Genomic DNA, 25341 nt, shown 5'->3' with positions numbered 1-25341 from the left:
AATAAATGTTAGCTGTCATCATAATCATCATTATCATCATTGACCAGCTGTGATTTGAAAGCATTAAATAGACTGTGCCTCTACCATTTGTTGTAATAAGGAAAAATGGAGCTACATCCTATATTGTGTGAGCTTTGATTAGGACGAGAGTTTGCTTACAAGTGAAAAAAGCTCAGGGATTTCTGCTACACTTCTAATTGTATCCCTTTTCTTCATACTACTCATCCCAGTTACTCCACCAACACGTTCTTGTACATAGACAACCCACTATCACCTCTTCCTTGGGCTTTCTCTACTTTCAAGAAACAGAAATGTCAGCGGTCAAGTAACTAAAAAATTAAGTGGGCCAGAGGCTGCTGTGCTTTCGGGAAGGTCTGAGGGTGTTTGCAAATAACAGTGTAGGGAATCTGATGTTTGGGTGGGGCAGAGGTTATACTCAGGATCCCTTTATACTCTTGCAAATTATTGAGGATTCTCACATCTCCCCTGTCCCTTAACTGGAGGTGATCTCAGTATGGAGACATAAACTTTTAGTGCAGTGTTTTTCCAATTGCAAGTTGCAGTCTTAGTTGGTCATTGTGTTAGTTTCCTGAGGCTGACATAACAAATTACCACAACCATGGTGAGCTTAAAACAACAGAAATGTATTCTTTCAGAGTTCTGGAGGCCAGAAGTCCAAAATCAAGTGTCAGCAGGCCTGCACATCTTCCAAAGGCTCCAGGCGAGAATCCGTTCTTTACCTCTTCCAGCTTCTGGTGGCCGTAGGTGTTCTTTGGCTTGTGGCCACATCACTCTGGTCTCTGCCTTCGTGGTCACATTGCTTCCTCATCTTCTCTTCTGTCTATCTCAAATCTCTCTCTGTGTTTCTCTTATAACAACACTTGTCGTTGGATTTAGGACCTAACCCAGATTATCTAGGGTGATCTCCTCATCTCAAGATCCATAATTACATCTGCAAAGACCCTTTTTTCAACTAAATTAACAGTCACAGGTTCTGGGTATTAGGGTTTGGACATATCTTTCTGGGGGCTACCATTCAAGACATTATAGTAATAAAATCATTTTAGTGCACTGAGACAAACTTTTTTTAATGGAATAGGACAGAAAAAAATATTAGTCATAGAACAGTATTTAGTGAAACTTTTAAATATATTATGAATATATATAGGTCTATATATACTAGGTTACTGTGTAAAATATATTTCTAACTGTGGGTCTTGGTTTTAAAAGTTTGAAAGCCACTACCTAATATAACTGCTTTATTTCACAGGTGAAGAAATAAGTGCAGAGAAATTATGTAACATGCCAAGGTCACATAGGTAATAGAACTAACCTAGAACTAGCACTTTTTTTCCACTATACTATGCTGCCTTTAACTCTTTGTCTTAGATTGCCTTCCAGAGTGCGTACTTATTTCCTTTGTTTTTCTCCTTATTTACCTTTGTTTACTCCTTGTTAACCATTTTTTTCTACCTTTTACTATGGAAAATTTCAAACATATACACATGTAGATAGAGTTGTATAATGAGCTCTCGTGTACTCATCACCCAGCTTCAACAGTTATCAACTCATGGCCAGTTGTTTCATCCAAATTCCCATTCATCCTCTCCCCAATCCACCCCACCTCCATAACATTTTGAGAGAAATCCCAGATCATATCACTTCATCTGTAAATATTTCAGTTTATATCTCTAAAAGTAAGGTTCTTCCTTTTTAACATAACCGTAACACCATTATCACACCTTAAGAAAATAAACATTATATCCATAATACCATCAAATATGCAATGACTGTCCAAATTGCTAATGATCTCATAAATGTAATAAATAGTGTGAGTGTGTATTTGTTTTACCATTCGTTGCTTGAATCAGGATCCATATGAGGTCTACATATTACAATTGGTTGATAGTGACTTTTAAGGTTTTCTTAATCTGTAAATTCCCCCTTCCATCTCTTACCACCCCTACCTGCCTTGGAATTTATGTGGAAGAAACTGATTTATTTGTCTTGTAGTGTTTCCCACAGTCTGGACTTTGTTGATTGCATCCCTATGGTGTCAGTTAGCAAGTTCCTCTGTCCTCTGTATTTCTGTAAATTGCTTGCCTTGTCTTTGTTAAGCTTTCAATGTGCATAGACTGGGCATATTCTCTAATATATATTCTGTACATTTTCTAAAGGCGGATTCCAGGAAATACTTGTTTAATATTTTGTCCTTTTTCTCATTTTTCATTATTCTTAACTGTATTTTCATACTGCCTGGAAACCTGTACCATTTTCTGTCTTTTTAATCATCCCAGAAGCTATAATTTTTCTTAATAATCCTCTGTAAATTTAATTCAGAGTTAACGTTTAAGACTTCTAACTCTCCAGGGGCCGGCCCGGTGGCGCAAGCGGTTAAGTGCGCGCGTTCCGCTGAGGCAGCCTGGGGTTCGCCAGTTTAGATCCCAGGCGCACACCGGCACACTGCTTGGCAAGCCATGCTGTGACGGCATCCCATATAAAGTGGAGGAAGACGGGCACGATGTTAGCCCAGGGCCAGTCTTCCTCAGCAAAAAACAGAGGAGGATTGGCAGATGTTAGCACGGGGCTGATCTCCTCACAAAAAAAAAAAAGACTTCTCTCTCTTCAAATACATATACCATCATTCGTACTTCATAATCTCTACAGAAACCTTTAACTTGATCCTGACTGATCACATTCTGCTGTTGTGGTGTTTGTATGTTCACAAGGAGATTGTATAGTACTGATTGTGCTGTTGGGATTCAACAGACGACCTACTGAGCAGCAGGGTAGAGGAATAAGATCAAAGATTTTAGAGTTAAATAAACCTGGGTTTGAATCCCAGCTTCCCCAATACTAACTGTAATGTTGCACAAATTACATCTCTGAGTCTGATTACTTATTTGTAAAAAGGCGATGATAAGGCCTACCTCACACGGCAGTTAAAAATCTAATTCCTGGGGCCGGCCGGTGGCGCAAGCGGTTAAGTGCGCGCCCTCTGCTTTGGCATCCCGGGGTTTGCGGGTTTGGATCCTGGGTGCGCGCCGACGCACTGCTTGGTAAGCCATGCTGTGGCGGCACCCCATATAAAGTAGAGGAAGATGGGCACGGATGTTAGCTCAGGACCACTCTTCCTCAAGAAAAAAGGGGAGGATTGACATAGGTTGTTAGCTCAGGGCTAGTCCTCCTCACAAAAAAAAAAAAAAATCTAATTCCTTAATTTGCCAAACAAAGCCTTCAATGGTCTGAGCCTTACCTTTCTAATCTTTTCACTTCCCTCCAGCAGCACCAACCTGAAATTCTCTCCCTCATCCCCCCTACACACACACACACACACACACACACACACACACACACACACACACACAGTGCCTTCTGTGCCTTCTCTTTCATAATATCATTCATGATACCTTCCCGACCCCTTGTCTCCTTCACTTGACTAATTCCTATTCAGAGTAAGCATCACCTACTTCTGCAGTCACACACAAACACCTTTTGTGTGCTTCTCTGTGTTCCCCAGAGCACCGTGTGCCTATCTTTGTCATTGCACCCATCCCCCAGCGTTATATTAGTCTTTGTGCTCTCAAAAGCCTTGTGTTTGAACCTACCACTGCGTTCACCATGTAGTATTGTAATGCTCTGTTTTGTCTCACATCCACTGGACTGTATATTCTTTGAAGACCTGGACGAATAGTCGTGTCTTATTCTTGTGTCTTTCCCAGCATGTGTTCTAATCACATGCTTAATAAATCTTGTTGAATGAAGCTAATAATAGTGTTTATTGTGTGCTATGATTAAGCATTTTTCATACATTATTTTATCTAGCTTTAACATTTGAAGATTAAATGAGATAGCATGTACATGTTTCCTCGTACTTCACATATTCTCAATAAAAATGTTAATTCTTTTTCTGAATTTTAGGTCACAGCTTCACACTACCTGTGTGAAATACTTCCTAAACCCTCCTCTGCTTTTGTTTGTTGACTTCCTTCTGTTCCCATAGGTCCCTATACTTACCTTAGTCATACTATATGTATATATATACCTCTATTATACTGTAATAGACTAAGGGGTAAAGATGATCTCATTTTGTAGTCCTAGAGGCCAACACAGACTCTGGCTGGCACAAAGAAGGGCCATATAAATAATGAAGGAAATACTCATTTACATTTTTCTAAAGCATCAACTTCTGGAGATAGGTAAATGTATATATACTGTGAGGACTTTCTAGATTCATTGTTCCATTTCATCCTCTATTTTTCCTTCAGGATGCATGTCATGTTCACAGCGAAGGTACTCCCTCCAGCCCATCCCAGAGAGGAGGATTCCAAACCGATACTTAGGCCAGCCCAGTCCCTTTACACACCCACACCTGCTCAGACCAGGTAAGGCCTGTTAATTATAATAACTCTCTCTCTCTTTAGATGCTTAATCTAGAACTGTGCTATCCAATAGAATTTTTTGCAGTGATGAAAATGTTCTAGATCTGTGCTGTCTAATACAGTAACCACTAGCCACAAGTGGCTGTTGTACACTTACAATATTGCTAGTGCAGCTGAGGAACTAAATTTTTAATTTTATTTTATTTTGGTAAATTTAAATTTAAACTTAAATAGCTACATATGGCTACTGGTACTGTGTTGACAGCACCATCTAGAGCAATAAATACAATAAGCCTTATGATTCAGAATTATCAGTGAAAAGTATGTATTTCAGGATGTTTTTAGAGAAAAGTTCTATTACTTTCTAAAACAAAATTTCTACAACTGTGCTCTGATTATTGATTCCTTATGAACTACTGTGTTAAAAACATTTTAGAAAACATGTTTTTCTTGAAAGTGTCGAATGCTCATTTCAAAATTTTGTTTAACAAAAAGATTTCTATATAGATTATGCAAGATGTCCAGATCTGATTGTCACAGCTTTGAGAGATGATAACAGTGATAAAGGTGATGTAGAAAATCAATGAAGGTTTACTTCACTAATTTTTATAAATTGATAAAGGTTTACCTCACTAATTTTTTTTCTGCTGTAAGATTCCAGTGTTGTTGCTAGAAGATGTGTTATCACTATTGCTCAAATTTATACCTAAAGGTTTTTGTTTTCTTTTGTTTTTAAAAAAAGGCAGTTAAGGGATGAACTATGGTAAATGAATATCATCCCAAAGAGGTAGGTAGGGTAAAACTAAATGCTTTGTAGCAAAAGCAGTCAGGTTTTTAAGGGAAATTAGCTGTTGCTTCTGCCATGGGAAGTTAAATCTGTATTTACTATGTAAGCGTATGTGTATTAATAATCTAAATTGCCTTGAGAAATATGTTGCTCTTTCACTATCTCCACTTAGTGAATGATACCAGTGTGTCTCTCAGTGAGGGCTTCCTTTTGCTGATTCTTCATCAGACTGGACTTCCTATGGCTGCGACTCAGGAAATGCAGCTCACCACTGAAACACACAAGAAATCAGAGTTTTTCAAAGCTGTAAGGTAAGCTTAATAGCAATCCAGTGGGTATTAATTTAAGTATTTCTCTACCCTATCAACCTACCTGTAGCTTCGATTTTTTTTTAAGTGGAATTGATATTAAGTTTTACCAGCTTTGAAAATTATTGATTTCTCATGGTGAGATACTTTTACATGGTGAGCTGCATTTTCCAGGCCTTGAAACTAGTAATCATATTGTCAAGATGATGGCCTCTGTATCTAGACTGCTTGCTATGTATGTTATGTGTGTGTTAACTATACAAAAAATGAATGTAACTAAATATATACCCATACATTTTCATACATATACATATGGTCATATCAGCTATGGGGGAAAAGGGATGTCTGTCCTAATTTTTACTCTCTTCGACATAGGGTTTTGGACATTGAGGTGAGAAGGAATAGAAGTAGATGGAATTTTAAAACAGAATTATCAGCGTTAAAGAAACCATCAGGTATACAATAGTCCCCCCTTATCCATGGGGGATATGTTCTAAGACCTCCAGTGGATGCCTAAAACCAAACCCTATATATACTATGTTTTTTCCTATACATACATACGTATGATCAAGTTTAATTTATAAACTAGGCACAGTAAGAGATTAACAACTACTAATAATAAAATAAAACAATTATAACAATATACTGTAATAAAAGTTACGTGAATGTGGTTTCTCTCTCAAAATATCTTATTGTACTGTAGTCACCCTTCTTCTTGTGATGATGTGAGATGATACAGTGCCTCCGTGATGAGATGAAGTGAGGTGCATGATGTAGACATTGTGACGTAGCATTAGGCTACTATTGACCATCTGACGATATGTCAGGAGGATTGTCAAGCCATGACGATGTGATGGTTGGATGTCTGCAGTTGACCACTGGTAACTGAAACTGTGGAAACCATGGGTAAGGAGGGACTACTGTACAGTTTTTGGAGGCAAAAACTATATTAGAATCCAAAGTATTAATCATTCATCTTTCTCCATGTAGAAATGCAAAACTTAGGGAAGTGTTAATATGATTGTGGGGTGGAGGAAGAGTAAGTTATTAAGAAAAATTAAAAGGCATGTAATACTTTTTTAAAAAATCTCTTTTACAGAGCCAAAGTCAGTTTGTTAGTTTGGGGTATAAAATTATTTTGGCTATTACTTAGTTTGCTCCCAAAGGTTTCACGTTTGGCATAGTTATTTTCCCAATACTTGCCAGTACTTAAAACTTTTGGAAAATATCTCAATCCCTTTCCTAATTATTCCACAAGTTCCATATATGTTATAGAAAAATTAGAGAATACAGAGGAGCATAAACTTTTTAAAAAATTACTCATAATCCCATCACTCCGAGAAACCCTCTATTGAGATTTTGGTATATGTATCTTTCTAGACTTATTTCTTATATATAAATGTGTGTGTGTGTGTGTGTGTGTGTGTGTGTGTACACATTCTGTATACTGATCAATTATTTCCCTAAAATAAATTCTTGGAAGTGAAATTACTGGATCAACTCCTGGATTTTGGAGAGCTGTTTCCCCTGGATTTCTCTTGGCCATTCCTACCTAGGTTTTCTGAAGCAATAGTAACTTGGAAAATATTCGGCAAAATGACATGGGAGATAAAGGAATTCTGTTCTGGCTGTGCTAATACTGCTTTAGATGGAAATAAAGAGTCAGGTTGACTCCTCTAAGTCCTTCTAGTGATTTTTAAAACTTATTTCCTTAACGAAATCTGAGCATCGTTGACCATTCCTTCTTTTTATGACATTGCCATCCTTGTGCTAAGGACTGTGTGTATAAAGACAGAAGATGTCAGTTCATCCTTCTTGATCACTGATGTGCCTTCCACTTACCACCCAGGAAAAAAAGGTGATTCCATGTAGGAAGGCGAGTGGCATTCTGAGCTATATACTATTACAAACTGTCAATCTGCTTTTTATAATATCTGTACAAGAAAGACGCTTACATAGTTCCCTGACATTGCCACAGGAGTAATGCTTTCATTAGCAGAACAGCAAGGTGTTCAGCTCACATAAACACTGAAACTTATCAGGGAATAGGAAGAATTAATGCCAAATGAAGAATTATTTTCAAAAACCTATATTTCTAACATTTTTACATTCCTAAGCAAAATTAATTTTGGAATATGTGATATAGATTGGAGTGCTTTAAGAAAAGGCTATTCAGAGACTTGGACTTGTCAGAATGACTTGTCTGACTTATCCAGAACCAATTCTTGGTTTTCTTTCAGCTACAACAGTGAACAGATTCATTGGGAAGTAATCAGAATATAACTGTGTGGCCCGTAATTTAAGGGAATGCTTTCACCATTTACTTTTTTGTCCCTTATCATCAAATATAATCGCTGAGACTATACAGTTATTGTCAAGTATAATATTTTAAATGATGAACAGATTGGTTCTAGAGTGGGTTATACATAATAATTCCCAAATATTCTTCCTTTAAATGTTTCAAAATCAGTTAGGTATCCATCTTTCAGTGATAGTTTAGTTGTAGTTCTGCCTTGAGCAAGGGGTATATTTTTTTTTTAAGTTTTGTTAAACATGGTTGACTTGAATAATATCTAAAAGATCAAGATTTATTTTGGTGGGGTGAGATTTTATACTATTTAAAAGACTAAAATATATGTCTAAGAAATGACAGAAATTGAAAGTGGTTTGAATCTATCTAAACCATTAGGTGAGCTTTCTCAAAATACAGTATGTGCTAGGATCCTGTAGACTTGCTGAATCAGAATCTCGATGGCAGGGCTTAGACCATGTATTTTGAACAGCTTCCTGGGTGTTTCTGATGCACACTACTGGCCTAATGGGTACTCATTTGGTTGGGTGCATGAGAGCCTGATGACTTATGGGGACAAGCCAGATCTTTGGCCACAGGCCATGTTTTGAAGCGGAGTGTGCCTTCCCCATGCCTCTCAGATGTCCTCCTCCCCAAAGACTTAGTTCTTAAATTCTTTCACATCTTTATCATCACCACCATCAAACATTTACTGAATGACTTAGATTTATCTAGCCATTTCAGAACACTTTTTATAGATTACACTTGGTAGGCAGAGTAGTAGTCTAAAAAAGTTTTGTATTCTAGAATTTTAAAATTTAAGTTCGAGGCCTACTTTTTCCATAGATACTTCACCTTGAAGTCTACCTGTTTTTATTAAGTAATGTATTTTTTTTTCTCACTCCCTGTGTACCTATGGAATTTAAAAAATAAGTGTATATTCATATTGATTATGCATTTTCCTCTTCATCTTCTGAATTAGATTTTAATGCAAAGACTTTAGTCTTTATGTATATAAGTTTATAGGTGAATTAACCTATATGTATGATGTGTGTTAACTGCTCATTTCAGGGTACCATTATACTGATAACTAGCTTATAGAAATTCCATAAACTGCCATCTAGTGCAGAATTATAGAGTATTTCTCTGTTTTTAATACTGTGAGAAAAAAGAAAATTTTGAAATATAATAATTTTCATGTGGTTTAAATACTGGTACATTAAAAATAAATAACTTGTTTATTTCTCTTTAACCTTTGTGCATATTTCTCATTCATATTGAGAAATTCTCTGAGGTCAAGATTAGCAAGAATCCGCCCTGGGCAAGAATAATCTTCTAAAGAACTGAATAATAAAAAGCTCCTGGGGCCGGCCCCATGGCTTAGCAGTTAAGTGCTCGCACTCCGATGCTGGCGGCCCGGGTTCGGATCCCGGCGCGCATCAACACACCGCTTCTCCGGCCATGCTGAGGCCGCGTCCCACATACAGCAACTAGAAGGATGTGCAGCTATGACATACAACTATCTACTGGGGCTTTGGGGGGAAAACAAATAAATAAAATTAGTAAAAAAAGAAAAGCTCCTGGATCACTTGAGACTCATTGTTTTTTTGTGTTTGTGTGAGGAAGATCAGCCCTGAGCTAACATCCGTGCTAATCCTCCTCTTTTTGCTGAGAAAGACCAGCTCTGAGCTAACATCTATTGCCAATCCTCCTCCTTTTTTTTCCCCCAAAACCCCAGTAGGTAGTTGTGTGTCATAGCTGCACGTCCTTCTAGTCGCTCTATGTGGGATGCAGCCTCAGCATGGCCGGAGAAGCGGTGCATCGGTGCGCGCCCGGGATCCAAACGCAGGCCGCCAGTAGCAGAGCGCGTGCACTTAACCGCCAAGCCACAGGGCCGGCCCTGCACAGATCTTAAATATGCAAAATTCATTGAGTTCTGGCAAAGGTATAAACCAATATAACCCACACGCCAGTCAAGAGAGAGAATATTTCCATCACCCCGGAAAGTTCCCTCATGCCCCCTCCAGCCCATCCCCAGCTCCATCCTTAACCACTGCTCTGGTTTCTATCAACATGGATTGTTTTGCCTGTTCTTAAATTTCATGTAAGTGGAATCATACAGTATGTACCCTTTCTCTCTGTTTTGTTTTCCACAATATATGCAAATGAACTATTTAGAGTATTTTTTATTTATTTGGTCATTTCATTTTTTCCTCGGGGTCTTTGTTTTACTTCATAAAGGAAACATTTATTAGCTTTTTCTTTACCCCCATTTTCCAACTACATAGTAGTAGATCAGTTTATGGACTACTTCCTTATATATAATAAAAACTACCTAATATTAAACAGAATTCTTTTCAAGGACACTCCTTTAAAATCAGACCACATTAAAATCCTAATCTCATTAGTTTCAGAAAATAATTAAAATACATACCTAGATTGTAGCAAAGACCTGCATCTTTCCATCCATTTTCAGTGTTTATAAAACTTTCTTGTCTGGGTTTTCTTCTTGGCTGATAAAATATGAAGAACCCTTTTCTCATTCTCCTGGGAGGCCCAGGCCTAAATGTCCTAGAAGAGGTTTTCTTCTTAGCTATAGAATCTCAGAGTTGATTGTGAGACTTTGCTTTTGCAGAGTCCAGATTGTGACATCTTGGCATTTGATTGGTTAAACAAGCTTGTTAGAGTAGCTCCTCGATCCTTAATGGAACCCATGTGATAAAATACTGACTTTGTTTCTTAATACTTTACAATATGACAAAGTTGCCAGAAGGTCTATTCAGATACAGTTTTATCAGAAGAAATTCAGGCCAGATTGACTTAATGGTTAGTTCTATGATCAAAGGGCATAACAACTGCCAGGTTTACCTTTAGGGTTAAAGTTCATTGCTTTATCACACCTTTTTTGTTGCCTCCTTCAAATGATAAGAAAAAATGTCTTTTTCTTTGGATAATTTTTCTGTCATGACCAAGACTTCTTTGTCACTTTGAGATTTCAGAAGTTTGGAAGCATTTAGTTTATTTATTTATTTATTTGTTTATTTTTATTTTTATTTTTTTGTGAGGAACATCAGCCCTGAGCTAACATCCGTGCCAATCCTCCTCTTTTTGCTGAGGAAGACCGGCTCTGAGCTAACATCTATTGCCAATCCTCCTCCTTCCCCCCACCCCCAAGCCCCAGTAGATAGTTGTATATCATAATTGTACATCCTTCTAGTTGCTGTATGTGGGACGCAGCCTCAGCATGGCCAGAGAAGCAGTGCGTCGGTGCGCGCCCGGGATCCAAACCCTGGCCGCCAGTAGCGGAGCGCGTGCACTTAACCACTAAGCCACGGGGCCGGCCCCGAAGCATTTAGTTAATGATCACTCTATAATACTGATAATTAGTAAGCTTGGAAAAATGTAGCCAGTGTTTTAAATATTTCTCATATAGTCATTTGTATGAAATTGGATTCAGCAAAGAGGAATACTTTGAAGGATGTAAAAGATGGTTTTCCAATCCTGCTTTGATTTCCAAATAATTATATCTTTTTTCAGAAGTTATTTCATAACATATGTATATGTATACTCTGTTATTAATGAAAATGAGAGATAACACATAGACTAATGAAGGTCATTAAAATGGTGGGGAAAAAACACAAAATGAATTGATTTTTTATTTAGTTTCATTATATGGACTGTAGCTGTGAAGTAACCAAAAGAAAAACACAGGAAAGGGAGAAAGTAAAAAGACAAAAAGGAAAGGTCAGACAATTCATCAATTATAACCAGCCTCTGCTTTTATAAAAGAGTATTGACTGCTTGGATAAACTGGGAAACTTCCAATGTTGGGTAACAGTGGCAGTCTTTAACATGAATAATTATCAGAGAGATTAAATAGTTAAGCTGTTCTTGGGCTCTGGTACAAAGTTCAGTATTCTGCCCAAGAGCCCTAGGGGACTCTTAGCTCAATCCTGAAAAAGGAAAATGTGATGTGAGCTCTTCTAGGACCGACTCTGTTGCTTTGCCTGATTGAAACTGGTCTATAAGGTCCTCTCTTATTTATCTCTTTTATTTCTTAGCAACTTCATCAATAAAAATGTAAATTTTTTATGTTGTAGATAAATAAAAGTTAAATAAAAAATTAATATTTTATTAATGGAATGCAAACTACAGAATTTGCTGGAGAGATAAACTATATACAGGTGAAACAACTAGACAGTTCCAAAGTAATCATAAACAACTGAGTTATGTGTGCTGAACATGAGTACTAAGACAATTCAAAGGTCTTTGATCCAGCAATTTCTCTTCCTGGGACTATTCCATAGAAATAAAAGCACCAGTACATGGGCCATAAAAGTACCAGGATATAAGTACAGAGATTTTTATTATTGCAGCAAAAAGCTGAAAACAATATGAATGCCCACCAGTATGGAAATGGATCAGTAAGTTATGATCAGAGACGAGTGTGTAGTATCCCATTTTTGTAACACTAGTGACCCACAAAACCCTAAATGCAAGTATATGTGTGTATGATTATATAAGCATTGAGAAAAATAGGAAAGGATACACACTAGATTACAAACAAGGGCAAGGTGCTGATGTGGGTAGGAGGGAAGGGGAGTGAGGAGTCAAGCAACGAAGGAAAAATATTTAACTATTGAAAAGAGTTCAGTATGATGCGATTACTTTTATACACAACTATAGGATATAGGTATATAAGTAAATGAAATAGTTAAAAAAATAATTCAAAAGGACAAATCAACATGATCTGGGCTAATCAGGAAAGCTTTTTGATTGAGAAGAGTCTAAAAACAAACAGATTGAGCCCAAGATCTTGGAGTGGAATTGCTATGGAGGGAGCAAGGGGACACACTGTAAGCAAGCTAATAGAGAAAGAACAGGTTGGACTTACGTAAGACATGAGAAGGAATTAATTTCAGAATAATTAGGGGAATGATAAAAAAGTTGGCCAAGTCATCAAACACCATATATTGTATGATTTCATTTATATGAAATCTCTATAATAGCTGAATCCCATAGAGACAGAAAATAGATTAGTGGTTGCCAAGGGCTGGGGCAGATTGGCAGGAAATGGGGAGTGACTGCTAATGGGCATGGGGTTTCTATTTGGAGTGATGAAATATTCTAAAATTGATTCTGGTAATGGTTGCACAATTCTGTAAATATACCAAAAACCATTGAATTGTATGCTTTAAGTGGGTGAATTGTAAATATGTAAATTATATCTCAATAAACCTGTTAAAAAAAACTCCAGATAAATTGGAGTTACCTGGTAGAGAACATTAAAATCTAGGTTTAAGAGTGTGAGTGTTGGGCCGGCCCTGTGGCTTAGCGGTTAAGTGCGCGTGCTCCGCTGCTGGCGGCCCGGGTTCGGATCCCGGGCGCGCACCGACGCACTGCTTCTCCGGCCATGCTGAGGCCGCGTCCCACATACAGCAACTAGAAGGATGTGCAGCTATGACATACAACTATCTACTGGGGCTTTGGGGGGAAAATAAATAAATAAATAAAATCTTCCAAAAAAAAAAAGAGTGTGAATGTTATTTAATGGACAACAAAGAGCCATTGTAGGTTATGAGTATAGAGTGGACTGTCCATGGTTTCCGTTTTTTAGCCTCTCTTTATTTGGGATTTTAACTATAAAAGTATATACTCATTGCAACAAAATTCAAATAATATTAAAAAGCATGTTAAATAGAAAATTTCAGTCTTATCTCACTCCCCAGAGATTACCACTATAAAAATGGTGATTCTTTTCTAAATTCTTTTCTCTCTCCCCCTTTTTTTTTTGAGCATAAATGGGATCATGTTATCCATATTGTTCTGGGGCCGGCCCCATGGCTTAGCGGTTAAGTGCGCGCGCTCCGCTGCTGGCGGCCTGGGTTCGGATCCTGGGCATGCACCGACGCATCGCTTCTCCGGCCATGCTGTGGCCGCGTCCCACATACAGCAACTAGAAGGATGTGCAACTATGATGTACAACTGTCTACTGGGGCTTCGGGGGGAAAAAAACAAAGGAGGAGGATTGGCAATAGATGTTAGCTCAGAGCCAGTCTTCCTCAGCAAAAAGAGGAGGATTAGCATGGATGTTAGCTCAGGGCTGATCTTCCTCACAAAAAACAAAACATATTGTTCTGTGACTATTTCATAAAGCAGTTTCATGGCTGTCTTTCCATACTTGCATGTGGAGACTGGCTACCGCAGGGAATAATCATAATAACCCACGAGCCAGCCCTCATGGCCTAGTGGTTAAAGTTCAGCACGCTCTGCTTCAGTGGCCCGGGCCCAGTTCCTGGGCATGGAACCACACCACTCATCTGTCAGTAGCCATGCTGTGATGGCAGCTCACATAGAAGGACCTGCAACTAGAATATACAACTAGAATATACAGCTATGTACTGGGGCTTTGGGGAGGAAAATAATAATAATAATAGTAACCTACATCATAGAGTCATTGTAAAGATTAAAGGAGTTGATATATGTAAATAATTAGACTAGTATCAGAAACATAGTAAGCATTCAGTGAGCATTAGATTTTGTTTTACTGTTATTATTGCTAAGTTTAGGCTGAAGGATACAGATTTTTTGAGTGATTGTTGTAGTAGTTCTTTTGCTTTGGAACCTAAAGTGAAAGCAGGCATAATTTCCATTTCAGAAGAGAAACATTCACCCAGTCATCACTGGGCTAGCAGCCAAGCAGTCTGCTAGGTAGTAATATTAAGAACACACAACACTTCATAACAGAGGTTCTTAATCTGGGTTTTTTGGGTGGGCTTAAGGGAATCAGATACTCTTGAAACTGTATGTCAAAAGTTTGTATGTGCCTACATCCACTTTAGCAAACAGAATGAATCCATAGCTTTCAAAAGTTTCTTTACAGAGTCATCAATCCTTAAGAACCACGTCCTTCATCAAATTTGATTTTCATGCCAGCCCCAAGAGGTAGATAATATTATTAAAGTGTTTGGAGGATACAGAGATAGCTCTGACCCTTGAGGAGATTATATATACCCAGTTCACTGTTAATACAAGGTAGAGAGTGAAAGGTCCTATTAGAAAGGTATTATTATGCCTTCGAGATTCAGAAGGAGAAACTTATTCTAGTTCTTGAAATTGGGGAAAGCTTTTTGCCCTTAAACTCTATTATGTTAAAAACTATGATCATTTAACAGATATTTATCAAATGCCCCTATATTCCAATTGTTATTCTAGGCCCTGGGAATATAACATTGAACAGACAAAAATCTGTGTCCTCATGGAGCTTACATTCTTTTGGAGAAGTCACACACAGATAATGTGATTCTTCTCCTCACCTTATATATTGAAACTTCAGGGAAACTTTGATTCTATGCCTAACAATGCCTTCCACATAATAATATTCAGTAAATGTTTGATCGAATGAGTACAAGAATGAACCAAAGAGCTGGAAGAGATCTTAAAGAGTCATGATCCCAGTTTTCAGGTAGGACCACATTTAATTATCATTTCTTCCAAATTTTTACAGTGGAATAGAAATTTGAAACCTGGGTTATCTCCTTAATTCCCCATGTGCTCTGAGGAGATTTGGCATAAATTGAAGAAATGAATTTGGGTGTCTCTATCTAGTATTAAGCTACCTTAAGTACTTTGGCACTATAGAAATGCAAAGCACGACTGTTATTTGTCATTTCTAGGGGAGGTGACGCCAGGACTATCCCAGGTGGAATATGCACTTCGCAGACACAAACTAATGTCTCTGATCCACAAGGAAGCACAAGGTCAGAGTGGGACAGACCAGACAGTGGTTCTGCTGTCCAACCCTACATATTACATGAGCAATGATATCCCCTATACTTTCCACCAAGACAACAATTTTCTGTACCTCTGTGGATTCCAAGAGCCTGATAGCATTCTGGTCCTTCAAAGCCTCCCTGGCAAGCAGTTACCAGCACACAAGGCTATGCTTTTTGTGCCTCGAAGAGACCCCAGTCGAGAACTTTGGGATGGCCCACGATCTGGCACTGATGGAGCAATAGCTCTAACTGGAGTGGACGAAGCCTATACGCTGGAAGAATTTCAACATCTGGTACCGAAACTGAAAGGTAACAAATGGGAGCAGAAGTCAAACCACAGGCTAGATTGCCGTTAAGACCTTCCTTGCCTATTTAGACAAAGTTCTTAGTTTTCTAAAATGATTGTCTTAGCAGTGTTTGCCTGAACACCATGAAAGGAACATAAGTCTTTTCCAGAAGACTGGGCTACTTTAATGATTTCATTTATTCATTTGCTAAACGTTCGTTAGGTTATTCATTCACAGAGACTGTTAAGTATTCTTGTTTGAAATCCCAGAAGAATTTCTTTTTATAGTGGAAGATGGGCATGGGCCACTTCAAGATTACTGACCAGTTTGTTTACTTTTGACCACTGCTGCTTATTGCTTTTGCTGGCTCTTCAAAAGGAGGCAATATTCTCAAAGAATGATCCATGCATCACTAGCATCAGAATCATCTGGTGATGCATATTAGAATTACAAATGCATAATAGATATTGGGAATGTAAAATCATAAGCCCCCACTCCATACCTACTAAGTCACAATCTGCATTTTAACAAGATTCTCGGGTGATTCAAATATGCCATTCAGTTCTTGCCCTTCAAAATAGTCACCTTCTCTACATTTATTCTAGTGAAATTATGATCACTCAGAATGTTTTGAATTCCTTTTCTGGAACTTTTCAGAACCTATATTCCATTATAAACTATCCTTAGTGATTCTTGTAAATCTACAGCTCTGGGAAGTGTTTTATTTTTTAAAGTATCCAAAAGTCAGAGCCAATTTTGGTAAATAAGCTACATGATCAAGTTGAAAAATCCTGATTTTAGACCAAAATAGTGTAAAATTTTAGCCTGATTTTTATGGTTTGTAAACCATTTTTGAAGTTAGTTTCTAAAAGACAATTCCAAAATTGTTTCCAACAATCATAGAATATATTGGACTTGTTTCCCACAAAGACTCCTTTGAAAGAAAATACTCATTTGAATATGTAAGTTCTAATATGTTTGAATTCTTTTACTTTATATTAATAATTCGTATTTTACAGAGATAAATACCCAGCTAAACTAGTGGGACTTTCTTATATCTTCAAAGTCTTCACAAATGTGGGGCACAGAATCATTTTATTTGTAGCTTTTTTTGTTTTGTTTTGTTTTTGTTTTTTTGTGAGGAAGATCAGCCCTGAGCTAACATCCGTGCTAATCCTCCTCTGTTTGCTGAGGAAGACCGGCTCTGAGCTAACATCTATTGCCAATCCTCCTCCTTTTTTTCCCCCAAAGCCCCAGTAGATAGTTGCATTCATGGTTGCACTTCCTTCTAGTTGCTGTATGTGGGACGGGGCCTCAGCATGGCCAGAGAAGCGGTGCGTCGGTGCGCGCCCGGGATCCAAACCCCGGGCCACCAGCAGCGGAGCATGTGCACTTAACCGCTAAGCCACGGGGCCGGCCCCTTTGTAGCTTTTTGATTTCTTGAATTAGTTGCTGGGTGTCATGTTCTACAGTCTAAATTTCGTTAACCCAGTGTTATTAAAATATTACATAAAATGTATTTCTGAAAAGCACTTTTCATTTACCGTTCTAATGTTAGTAGTTTACTAGATAAAAGCACTAGGCGAAGGAAAAGATTAATGAAATCATATTTATTTAAAAACCTAAAAAAATTGGGCTGTGATTTCATACACTGATAACAGGTAGTTGAGGCTGTTTTACTTCTTAAAAATTACAATAATTAGGGCCGGCCCCGTGGCTTAGCGGTTAAGTGCGTGCGCTCCGATGCAGGCGGCCCGGGTTCGGATCCCGGGCGCGCACGGACGCACTGCTTCTCCGGCCATGCTGGGGCCACGTCCCACCTACAGCAACTAGAAGAATGTGCAACTATGACGTACAACTATCGCCTGGGGCTTTAGGGGAAAAATAAATAAAAAATTAAAAAAAAAATTACAATAATTAAATTTATATTAAAAATAGGGTTAATGTTGCACATGTAATGTACATTTAAAACCATTTTTATTTTAAAATGAAGATACATGGGAGATCGTGTCACTAATACATACCCAATCAAAATTTTTGGGATTTTTTTCCCCCCTCTTCTGTCCCATAGTACTTTGTATAAAACATACAACCCTTGAGACTTAGATTGTTGGGAATGCTGCTCATAGACTACTGTCAGAAAAAAAATAAAGGAACAAATGGAGACCTCGTGTAAGTGGTAAATATTTTCATGATGAGCCTTCTTATCTTATATCTCAGGCAAATATAGACCATTTCCTTGGGTCTCTAAAATTAAAAGGTGAACTGTGATTGTCTAAAATGAGAATACATGACAGGTGGAAAAGGAAAGATTTCCTGGATAAGTGTGGATTAGCACATATTATCAGCAATAGTGTTTCTGTAGCCATGAATAATTGTTCCTAAATGAGAGAAGAACCTCCTTTCGCTGATACTGAAATTTTTTGTGAAGGGATAGAACACTTTTAATCATAAGGTCATCATTTGAGTACTTTTTTCCGTCTTTTTTCAATTAATCAACAATGCCTCTAGCTCAATAATAAATAAAATCAAAGCTTGAATAAAACTTTAGTCCCATCTATTATCTTTATAAAGAACACTGAAGTTTGGGGGCAGAAAAGCTATATATTCAGTCTCAGAATATCTTGCCATTTTCAGAGAATGGCCTTCCAGTTATTTATGATCAAACCCTTCAATTACTTCAGCCCTGAGAGAGTTTGTACTCAACCCTTTAGAGTTCCACGCTACAGCTTTTATAGTTTTGACTCTTGTTAAAGTCATTATGACAGGTGATATTTCTTGTTGTTGCTGTTAGTTTTATTTTAAATTTATTTTTTGGCTTCTTCTCTTAAGCTGAGACAAATATGGTTTGGTATGACTGGATGAGGCCCTCTCACGCACAGCTTCACTCTGACTACATGCAGAATCTGACTGAGGTCAAAGCCAGGAGCAAGAACAAGGTTCGGGCTATCCACCAGCTGGTACAGCGCCTCCGGCTGATTAAATCTCCTGCGGAAATTGAGCGCATGCAGATTGCTGGGAAGTTGACGTCACAGGTATAGTTCCTACTAAAGAAGTTTTTACCAAATTAAAATAATCTCAGCTCTTAGGGTTCAGTAGGCACCTTGAGGTCATGTACCCAATGCAATAATCTCACAGCAGATGAACATCTAGCTTCTATGTCAGGGTTTAGTGAACATGTCTGGTGACTTGCTCAGTACCTTGCAAGGCAAAGTAAATCTGCCTTCTTGTATCTTTTACCCATGACCTTAGTTATTTCTCTTTGGAATAGCGTAAATTAATTAATTTTTTATTTTCTTTCCTTATGATAACTGCAATAATAGTGGCAGTTAAACAGTTTGATTGCTAAAGAACACTCATTGGACTCAAAATGACATTGCTTATAAATCTGCAATTTATTATGGGAAAAGAGTACAGTATAGCAACAGCATTAAAGTAGGAAGACAGCCAGTGGCTGTCTCACACAAGGGTCCAGAGAAGCCAGGTGCAGGCTCCTATTGTCCACTCTCAGTAAGGGCTGGGCAGGATGCATTTTCTCTTGTAGGTCAGGAACCACATATGCACACACAGAACACCTCAGAGCTAGGGAGCCCAAAGTGGAATCTCAGCTAGGGATTTTGGGGTTTTGGTCACCTTGGCACATTCCTGCTGTGTAGCAGCAAAGCCCTTCAGAGGTCTCATGGAAACCAAGTACAAACCATTAATCTCACTGTTATCAATACTGACAAGCTGATACAAGCTGCTCTGAAATTCCTCTCAACACTGTTAATCAGTATATTTGAGGCCTTGACCAGGATCAGTGCCAGGCAGGAACTTTAGCAAAACAGCTCAGGCTAATTCCAGGCCTGCTGGAATTAACCTCACAGCCTCATAGCACACAAACATTTGAAGGCTGCTCTCTTCTGTGTTCTACCTTTAATCTTCCCCAAGTGAAACATCCTTGTTTTCCTTAACTCTTCCTCATATATTATAGTTGCCTAATTTTGGTAACCCTCCTCTGTATGTGCTCTAGTTTGTCAGGGTCCTTCTTCAAGTCCAGTGTCCAGTGCTCTAGCCACAGCTGGACCAGCAAAGACTACTTACAACTAATTACAAATGTGATAAGCGTGTGTCTTTGTCTTCCTTCAAATCATTGATTTTTAAGATAAGGAAGAGAAGAAGCCAAGAACAGATCTGTTGAACAATGTTAAGTGCTCCAGAGGAATTGATATCAGTCCAGTGATCAGATGTCTTTGGATAAGGTGTAAAATCAGTTATAAATCTGCCTAGGGCTATTCTGATCCACACTTCTCTCACTTGTCCACGATGTTATCCTAAGACTATGTTAAGTGTTGTGCTAAAATTTAAAAGTATTAAGTCTATGGTATTCCCTTTATCTACCAACCCAGTAATGACATCAGGCAGGGAGGTGGAATTTGGCCTTATTTTTCTTAATGAACAACTGCTAGCTGCCAGTGATCGTTCCCTAAGTGTTCCCAATTCGGGTCTAGAGTATGTCTGTAAGAGTTTTGGATATTTGGTCAACATAGTTTCCTTAAATTCTTAAGGAATTGAATAATTATTCAATTATGCTATAATTGTATTGTTCAGCCCAAATGAAAATTTCCCTTCTTTTGAGGGGCAAGCCAAATATAATTTGTGCCTATGTGATACTGCTCATTTGGATTTTGTTGCACTCTGATTTGGTTTTAGTAAAGGACCTTTCCATCAGAGTTAAGTAACTCTTACAGACATGGAGTTGGTAGAATACGTGGGCGGAAGGAAAAGTGGGGAGGGAGTCAGACTTTGTCCAGGTCAGATCTCTCCTATGGCTGAGCATATATCCTGCCTCCTGGACATCTCTACCTGAATTTCCCCGATTATCTAAATTTGTGCTCTACTCTCAACCAGACCTGACTTTCCTCCTGTATTCTTTTTCATGGTTGGTAATATCAACATCTACCCAGCTACTCTAGATAGAAATAGGGAAATTATCTAGACAAATGCTTTTCCCCGACCCTTATATCTAATTAACCAATCCCCAAGCCCACTCCTAGGGAGGCAGAAGAGTATGGTGGAAAACAGACAGACATGAGTTTACGTACCAAGTTGTGTTATTTTGGCCTGTGCCTAGCACAGTAGGACACCTCATATCCCTTTGCTGTCTCCCTGCTTCCATTATTGCCTGAGTCTAACTGTACCCTAGCCAGAGTGATCTTTGTAAATCTGACTGTCCCTCTCCTCTTAAACTTCTTTGGTGGCTCCTTGTTTTTAGGATTAAATTTCAACTTGCTCACGCAAGGCCTTTTATGAGCTGGCCTCTCCTGTCTACCCTTCCAGCTTCATCTCGTCTTATTATTCCACATGTGCTTGACACTCTAGCCATACTGAACTTTCGAGGTATGCCATAGTCTCATGCCATCCCTCTGCCTGGAGTGCCCTTCCCCTCCTTTCCAAATGGCACAGTCTCCCTACTCACATCACCCCCATGTGGACACACCCACATAAAACCTTTATGAAATCATTCCTGAAGTGCTTTTTCTCTCCACTCTCCCTTCTCCATAAGCTGTACAGTGTCCATTCATGATGTGTTCTGATTACGAGATGCACAGAGTAAAATGCAAAAAAACCCCATTTTACATTTTTAAAGAATCAAAATACAAACGTTTAAATAGCACCTAGTGAAGTAAGAGGGTCAAGTGTTGATTGGGAGAGTATGGGGTACATTGTGACAAGACAACCCCAATAAGAACTGGCAGTCATAAAATTTGCCCATCAATCTTTATCAGTAGGACATCACACACATGGTAAGGATGGGTGGCATTTGAACCATGTACCATAAATACCTGAAATCATCTGTGAAGAAATGGACTCATGGGAGGCACATTCATTATGAAAAGAAATAAAGCAGGGTCAGGCATTTGACCACCTAGGAGGCAAGAGGAACTTTCCTGTCATGTTTAGTCTGCATAGCAGTGTGAAAGGGCCATGACTTCAAAAATTCTCTCTGCTATTCAGTAAAGGTTTGAAAGGAAATTAATAAAAAGACAAAGAAATCCCTCTTTTAAGCGAATGAGCCTCACTAGAGCTACCACACATTTTCCTTTTTTGTATGTCGTTTTAGCTTCATGCTAAAAGTGTAGTGCAATATCAACATTTGTATATGTATAAAACTAAGTATCCTTTAACTAATTTTAATTGCTTATTCATTCAGCAGCTATTTATTGAGTACCTGCTACAGTGCCAGGCACTGCTCTAGGTTCTAAGGATACAGTGGTGAGCAAAACAGACCATCCATGTGTTCTTTCCCTCAGTCTACATTCTTGCTGAGGAGGGACAGTAAACCAATGTATGCTATATAGTCAGCTGGAATTAAATGCTGTGAAGAAAAATGAAATGGAAGGGGGTAAAGCGTGATGTGAAGTGCTAATTTAGATGGGGTGATCAGAAAGGTCTTCTCTCCATTTGAGGAAAATCAGAATGAGAAAGGGAGCAGCCATGCAGGTATTCCCACTGCGGCCCCACTTCCCTTTCCTCTACTGGGTTGTATGGTCATGTCATTATCTTGTATTGAGAAATGTTACTAAAAACATTCCTTTGCACATTCCACGCGTTCACTCTCAGAATGTAGCAACTCGAGAGAAATTCCTTTCTAGTTGTAGCGTCATATAGTCATATCCCTGTGCAACCAATTTGTTTTTATCACACAGACATTGGAAATTATATAGCTGACAGGGTTTCCCTTTTCACATTGGCTGCTAGAAAACTGAGGGGTAAATGTGTGGCCCATCCATTGTAGACTAATAACTGAAGGGCATTATGTGTGCACTTTTATTTTTTTGAGCTCCATTCATCCCAAGCCTTGCTTTCCTTTAAGTCAACAGTGCATTTATGCTATCTTGTAATAGTTTATGTATGCATATATGCTAATCAGAAATCCTTTTGGAAACAAGATATAGTGGTGAATTATAAAGATTTACGCTTATAAAAAATAGAAAACACACACACATGTAGTGTGGCTATCATAGAGAATTAATTAAGGTACTTATGGTATAGGCCAATGCTTCTCAACTAGGGGCAGTTTTGCCTCCCAGAGGGCATTTGGCAATGTCTGATTATCACAACTGGGGAGTGCTGCTGGCATCCTACATCGAACAGGACAGCCCCCCACAACAGAGAATTATCTAGCCCAAAATGTCGATAGTGCTGAGGTTGGGACCATTCAATCAAAATTTCATACTTTACTGGGCTATAGAGACATTGGATTACATAAATGACGAATGTGTTTCCATGTAGCTTATTCTAGCATACAATGTATATTCTGAGTGGGAAGGTTGGGTGCCCTTCCACTAAATCTGTCATCATTCAAATATTCCTGAAAGCAGTATTTTTCCCTTCTGAAATCTATATTATCATGCCCACGAAGTCACAACTTCAGGTGAACAAAATTGGAGAGAAGGGTGCTTTTCATTTGAGCTCCAGTATTTTGTATGTTTGAGTAAGCAGTATAGTTAAAATGAGACTGTGTTCTTTTCACTCCTTTCTCTTTGCAGGCTTTCATAGAGACCATGTTTGCCAGTAAAGCCCCTGTGGAGGAAGGCTTTCTTTATGCTAAGGTGAGCTTTAAATGGTTGGAAATCTCTCGTTGGAGGCAAATGTAAAGTAATTTCATTGATTTGCAGATGGCATCCAGTAGGCTTTCATGGAAGTGACTAGGAGAGGATTTGGTTCCTAAATGTCACTGATAATTTATTGGGTGAGTCTAAAATATGCGGAACTACAATTAAATGAAGAAAATTGCAAAGTAGAACAGATGAAGAAGGAAAGACTTACCCAAATGTGAGATGAGAATAATAATACTGTTTAGGTAAATGTAAGGAAGAGAATCTAAGGGTAGTGCTATAGGTAGTGGCAGACACTCGCCAGTCTCCAGCTCCATCCTAGGACATGGTGAAATTAGTAGAACTTGCCATTTGCCTAGCATCCTTTTTCACTTTTCCAGAGCATATAGGTTGGTAGCTATTTGACAGGTTGAAATTAGTAATTCAGAGCTGTTGTTAAAACTGCAAGCTGTATGCTAGTGTTTAAATAAGAATAAACAGGGCCGGCCCCGTGGCTTAGTGGTTAAGTGCGCACGCTCCGCTACTGGCGGCCTGGGTTCGGATCCCGGGCGCGCACCGACACACTGCTTCTCCGGCCATGCTGAGGCCGAGTCCCACATACAGCAACTAGAAGGTTGTGCAACTATGACATACAACTGTCTACTGGGGCTTTGGGGGGGGGGCGGGGAATAGAAGAGGATTGGCAATAGATGTTAGCTCAGAGCCAGTCTTCCTCAGCAAAAAGAGGAGGATTAGCATGGATGTTAGCTCAGGGCTGATCTTCCTCACAAAAAATAAATAAATAAATAGGAATAAACAGTAACTTTACATGACTGTATCTCTGTACTCAGCTTTTATCATAGGTTTTCTGTGTCCTCTTCTGGACTTAACAGAAAATTTAGAGTGCTTGGAAGAAAAGAACAGATTTAATAATAGAGTTGAATAACAGGATTGGGGTGAGAATAAAAGAAATGGACTGAAATTACAGCATAAAAAGTTTGATTAGAAATGATGAATAATTTTCCAGTAATGACTTAAGGTAAGTACTTGAATGGAGGTATGGGCTGTTGAAGAGAGCATGGACTGGGGCCACCCTAAGGAAATCCTTTCTTCCGTCATACTTTTGGTCATACTTTGCTCTTGTTTTGCAGTTTGAATTTGAATGCCGGGCTCGTGGTGCAGACATCTTAGCCTACCCACCTGTGGTTGCTGGAGGTAATCGGTCGAACACTTTGCACTATGTGAAGAACAATCAACTCATCAAGGTACATGAAATGCCCTTCAGTGCTGCTGCTTCTGATTCGAGATGCCCTAGTAGAAAACTCAGTAACCTCATCGTCCCCTAACCTTCAGCTTTCACAAAATAACTGCCATTTATAAAGCACTTAATTGTTTATAAAATGGTTTTATGGACGTTATCTCATTTGATCCTCACCTTAGCACTGTGAGATAGGAGCAGTTATTAACATGCCTGTTTAATAGATGAGGAAAATAAACTTAAAAAAATTAGGCAACTTATTAGTGCAGAGCCAAGTATTTCACTCTGAAGCCTCATTTCATTTTATAACACTGCTTCCCTAAGGACTTGTGGCAGCAGTGGGCCAAGCATATTTTGGGAGCAGATTTTAAGAATACTTTGTTGGCTGTGAGGGAACTTATCTTTTATGATTTTCTCCCCAAGTGACTGTATAAGTACAGAGTTGTGTATTCCTTTATTGTCTACTTTTAATTATCTATTTCAATTTTAAGTAAATTCAGAAGAGTAAATATAGCAAACATGTAAATTATACAGCATAATTTTTTTAAGTGAATATCCATGAACCAATCATTCAACTCCAGAGCTAGAACATTACCACTACCTTGCATCTACTCCTGTACCCTTGTGCTCTGCCATCCTGCTGCCTCCCTCCCAAAGATAACTAACTGGCATCC

General features: G+C 38.6%; 1 protein-coding gene across 4 annotated transcripts in view; it reads left to right on the top strand.

The window, feature by feature from the left end:
* XPNPEP3 (X-prolyl aminopeptidase 3) overlaps positions 1-25341 on the top strand; it is a 58970-nt gene that overhangs the window by 13249 nt on the left and 20380 nt on the right. For 2 of the 4 annotated variants that reach the window (XM_058568295.1, XM_058568296.1), the window contains exons 2-6: positions 4269-4385; positions 15444-15851; positions 18662-18864; positions 23362-23424; positions 24561-24674. In XM_058568295.1, the coding sequence (XP_058424278.1) occupies positions 4269-4385; positions 15444-15851; positions 18662-18864; positions 23362-23424; positions 24561-24674 (905 nt within the window). Of the gene's footprint in view, positions 1-4268; positions 4386-5341; positions 5481-15443; positions 15852-18661; positions 18865-23361; positions 23425-24560; positions 24675-25341 lie in introns of those variants that run through there. The other 2 variants (XM_058568297.1, XM_058568298.1) reach the window with 2 other exon arrangements.

Source organism: Diceros bicornis, chromosome 25, assembly GCF_020826845.1.
Source record: "Diceros bicornis minor isolate mBicDic1 chromosome 25, mDicBic1.mat.cur, whole genome shotgun sequence".
Classification (NCBI taxonomy): domain Eukaryota; kingdom Metazoa; phylum Chordata; class Mammalia; order Perissodactyla; family Rhinocerotidae; genus Diceros; species Diceros bicornis.
The sequence above is the reverse complement of the archived record's forward strand: the minus strand, read 5'-3'. Positions and strand labels throughout refer to the sequence as shown.